Source organism: Panthera onca, chromosome D1 (assembly GCF_046562875.1).
Source record: "Panthera onca isolate mPanOnc1 chromosome D1, mPanOnc1 haplotype 2, whole genome shotgun sequence".
Classification (NCBI taxonomy): Eukaryota; Metazoa; Chordata; class Mammalia; order Carnivora; family Felidae; genus Panthera; species Panthera onca.
The window spans coordinates 108,802,527-108,805,567 of record NC_138348.1 but is presented as its reverse complement, the minus strand read 5'-3'; the positions used below and the strand labels follow the sequence as shown (position 1 = coordinate 108,805,567).

The following is a 3,041-nucleotide window of genomic DNA, read 5'->3' as shown; positions in this document are numbered from 1 at the left end:
AGTAGCTAGTTAATAAATAGAAAAACAAATGGCTTTAATTTTTACTTTTTACTATTAGGACTTAACATGTTTGTTCCAAAATTCTCTTCCCATACCCCCCATCATCTCTCTGCTCACTCCTTCCCCAGTGGAAAGAGCTAGGATTCTAACCAGGTTTCTGGCTCTGGAATCCTTGCTCCTTCTAATGCTAATACCAAGAAAAGCTTCTGTAATGTTTTGTTTTGTTTTGTTTTTTAAGTACGATTATTTTCTTAAGTACTTTTTTCCTAATATATAACAAGACACTTGAACTTCTTATAGGTTGACTACATACAAGTATCTTTTATTGTCTTTTTAAAAAGCTATTCACATGTCAGTTCTAAATGGGGGCGGGGGGGGGGGGGCGGGGGAGGGGAGGGAGGCGGTGCACAGTGGGGAAATAGCACAATGAATAGATTCAATACTTAATGTTTATTCCGAAAACGTTCCCAATCCATATTATTCATAGATAACATTTTTGAGACACAGAAGTATTTGAAGAGGACATTATGCTTCAGAGCAAGAAGGTCTTAGTAACAATTTCATGTAGTTTAATGACTGCTCTGTGTTGTTCAGAGTTGATTTACAATTTTTATTGTCTCATAATAGACTGTCAGAACACATTTGTTTGATTTGTCAGAGTAATTTAAAGCTCTTCTCAAATCAAGTAACAAGAGAAAAAAGGCTGAGTGGAGTAATTCTGAAAAATCAGGCATTATGTTAATTTAATCAGGAGGGGCAGGATGAAGTGGTCACTGTCAGCCCCTCAGGTTCTGCTCCAGACGTGGTGCACATTCCAGAGACGGCAGACCTGTCTGTCTCCCTCCTTGAGTACAGGGACAATAATCCCAGGACCAGCCGCAAAAATCTTGCAGACTGGTAGTTTCTACTGCACGAATTTTATTTTATTTTTTATATATATAATTTATTGTCAAATTGGCTTACCTACAACACCCAGTGCTCATCCCAATAAGCGCCCTCCTCAATGCCGGTCACCCATTTGCCCTCTCCTCACCCACGGGTTTTAAAGAACAATCCATAACAGGAGTATCTGCTGCATTTCGACCTCTTCTTTGAGCCCCAGGGTTGCCGTCAATTGACCAATGATCGGACATCTCTTTCAGCATTCAGTGACTCTGAATGTGATTAAGGACTTTTTTCTTTCTCCTGCAATCTTATCACTGTCTTCTCTGTAACAGGCTACTTGATGCACGAGTTTCACAAGTTTTGGATTGAAGAGGACCCCACGGACATCATGGAATTCAATCGTGTGCGGGAGAAATTTCGCAAGAGGATCATAAAACAGCTGCGGAACCCAGACATGGCATTGTGCCCACACTTCGCTGCCTCAGAAGGTTTGATCAACATGTAGTCGCGCATACTGGTTTTAACGGATACCCCCGGAACACTGCCTCATTGTCGTGTTAGTTCCCTGCTTAGGTCCCAGCTCATACACTGAGTGCACACAGTGATTGTATGCATGCCTTTTGGTACGGTACTTTCATCTCTGGGTCACAACTACCAGATCCCCAGATATCACCGCTTCTGGAGTATCTGCCATCCAGTGACTGTTCATGTTGTGGCATTATGCAGTGTTACATTTGCCTTGACACCCAAGTATGGAGAGAGTTTTCTATTTTTTTAGATTGTTTTCCTCCCCCTCATAATTCAGCATCGAAGAACTGTATTTCTCTAGCTGTCTTTTGTATGTGAGAGATCTAGCGGACTCTTGTTCTGTGAAAGCCTTTCAATTTATTGATACGTCTCATGACTACCGCTGCTAGCTCTTCGGGCCGGGTTCACGCTTGGACCTCATTCCACTGAAGTATATGACTTGCAAATAATACAGACAGACACATGATAAACCAAACCATTCCTGCAAACATAGCTGTGCTTCATGACGATGTAACGAGGCTTACGAGAAGCAGATTTAGGTAGGTGCTGTTTTTGTCCAAAGTACCGCAGAATTGTACTGTAACTTATCCCCAATTGCGATTGTATCCTAGTCATGTGGATATCAAATTATTTTATTCCCCTGATTTTACTGGCTTGGATGCCTAAATATGTTTATGATGCTTGGAGCCTCAGAAAAGAAGTATGCACGCTTCAAAAGCTGCAGAAGATTTTTCACTGCCTGCCTCTCGCTGAACTCAGTTACACCCTGGCACTCTTCTGATCCAAGCATCTGTGCTTGGGGAACTGAGTGCTGACTGGTTTATTTTTAATGTCAAGAGGTTATATGAAAAAAACAATTTGCAAGAAAATGTGTTGCAAGAGAGGGACCTAAGGTGTGTCCTTCTGTCGTATTTCTTGAAAATAATGACCTTGTCTTGTATCAGTGAAAAAAGTAAATGGCTTGGAGGGGGGGGGGAAATCACATCATTCCAAAACTGCTAAAAATCATTTGGAAGACCATGATTTCGTTTGGAATTATGATTGTAGTCTGTTGAATAGTATTTACCATGGCATTTCATACCCATGGTATTTTATACCTTCTGACTATCGATTTTAGTATGATTAGACGTTTGTGTAATCACTTGCTTACTTAAATGAATTCTGAGTACTGCCTAACTGTCAGTTATATGAATAAATTACATGCCATTCTACTGTAATGTGTAGTCGATTTCATTTTAATATTTTTGTGCTCCCACAGCCTCTGAATATGCAGAGATGTGAGTGGGTAGAAGGTCAAAGACGGACAACCTAGAGCTGAATATAAATCACGCCATCATTCCGAGTAACCAGGTGTAAATTACCAAGCGTCATATCTGAGAGACTTCTTTTACTTAACATTGAGGCCTGATGGTGCTTTAGTGAAAGAAGAGGATCCAGCTTTTTCTTTGTAACCTCCTTATAAAGCCTGGATTGTCTATGGGAAGACAACTGATAAAGGAAACATTAAGCTACCTTTGTTTCCTTGTCCATTCTAGCTCCTCTGGGATTCTGCTATACGTCCTCTTTCAGCTGGGTACCAGGTGGCATCATTCGCCCGGCCTCTGTTACAGCCCTGTGCCCTTCTACAC

The 3,041-nt window shown here is 41.1% G+C and overlaps 1 protein-coding gene across 1 annotated transcript in view; it reads left to right on the top strand.

Annotated features, from left to right (window-relative positions):
- The window catches only part of ELMOD1 (ELMO domain containing 1), a 40,202-nt gene extending 37,572 nt beyond the window's left edge, over positions 1-2,630 (top strand). The window contains exon 10 of the mRNA XM_060604592.3: positions 1,218-2,630. Within this exon, the coding sequence (XP_060460575.1) occupies positions 1,218-1,390 (173 nt within the window). The 3' untranslated portion in view covers positions 1,391-2,630. The remainder of the gene's footprint in view (positions 1-1,217) is intronic.
- The last annotated feature ends 411 nt before the right edge of the window (positions 2,631-3,041 follow it).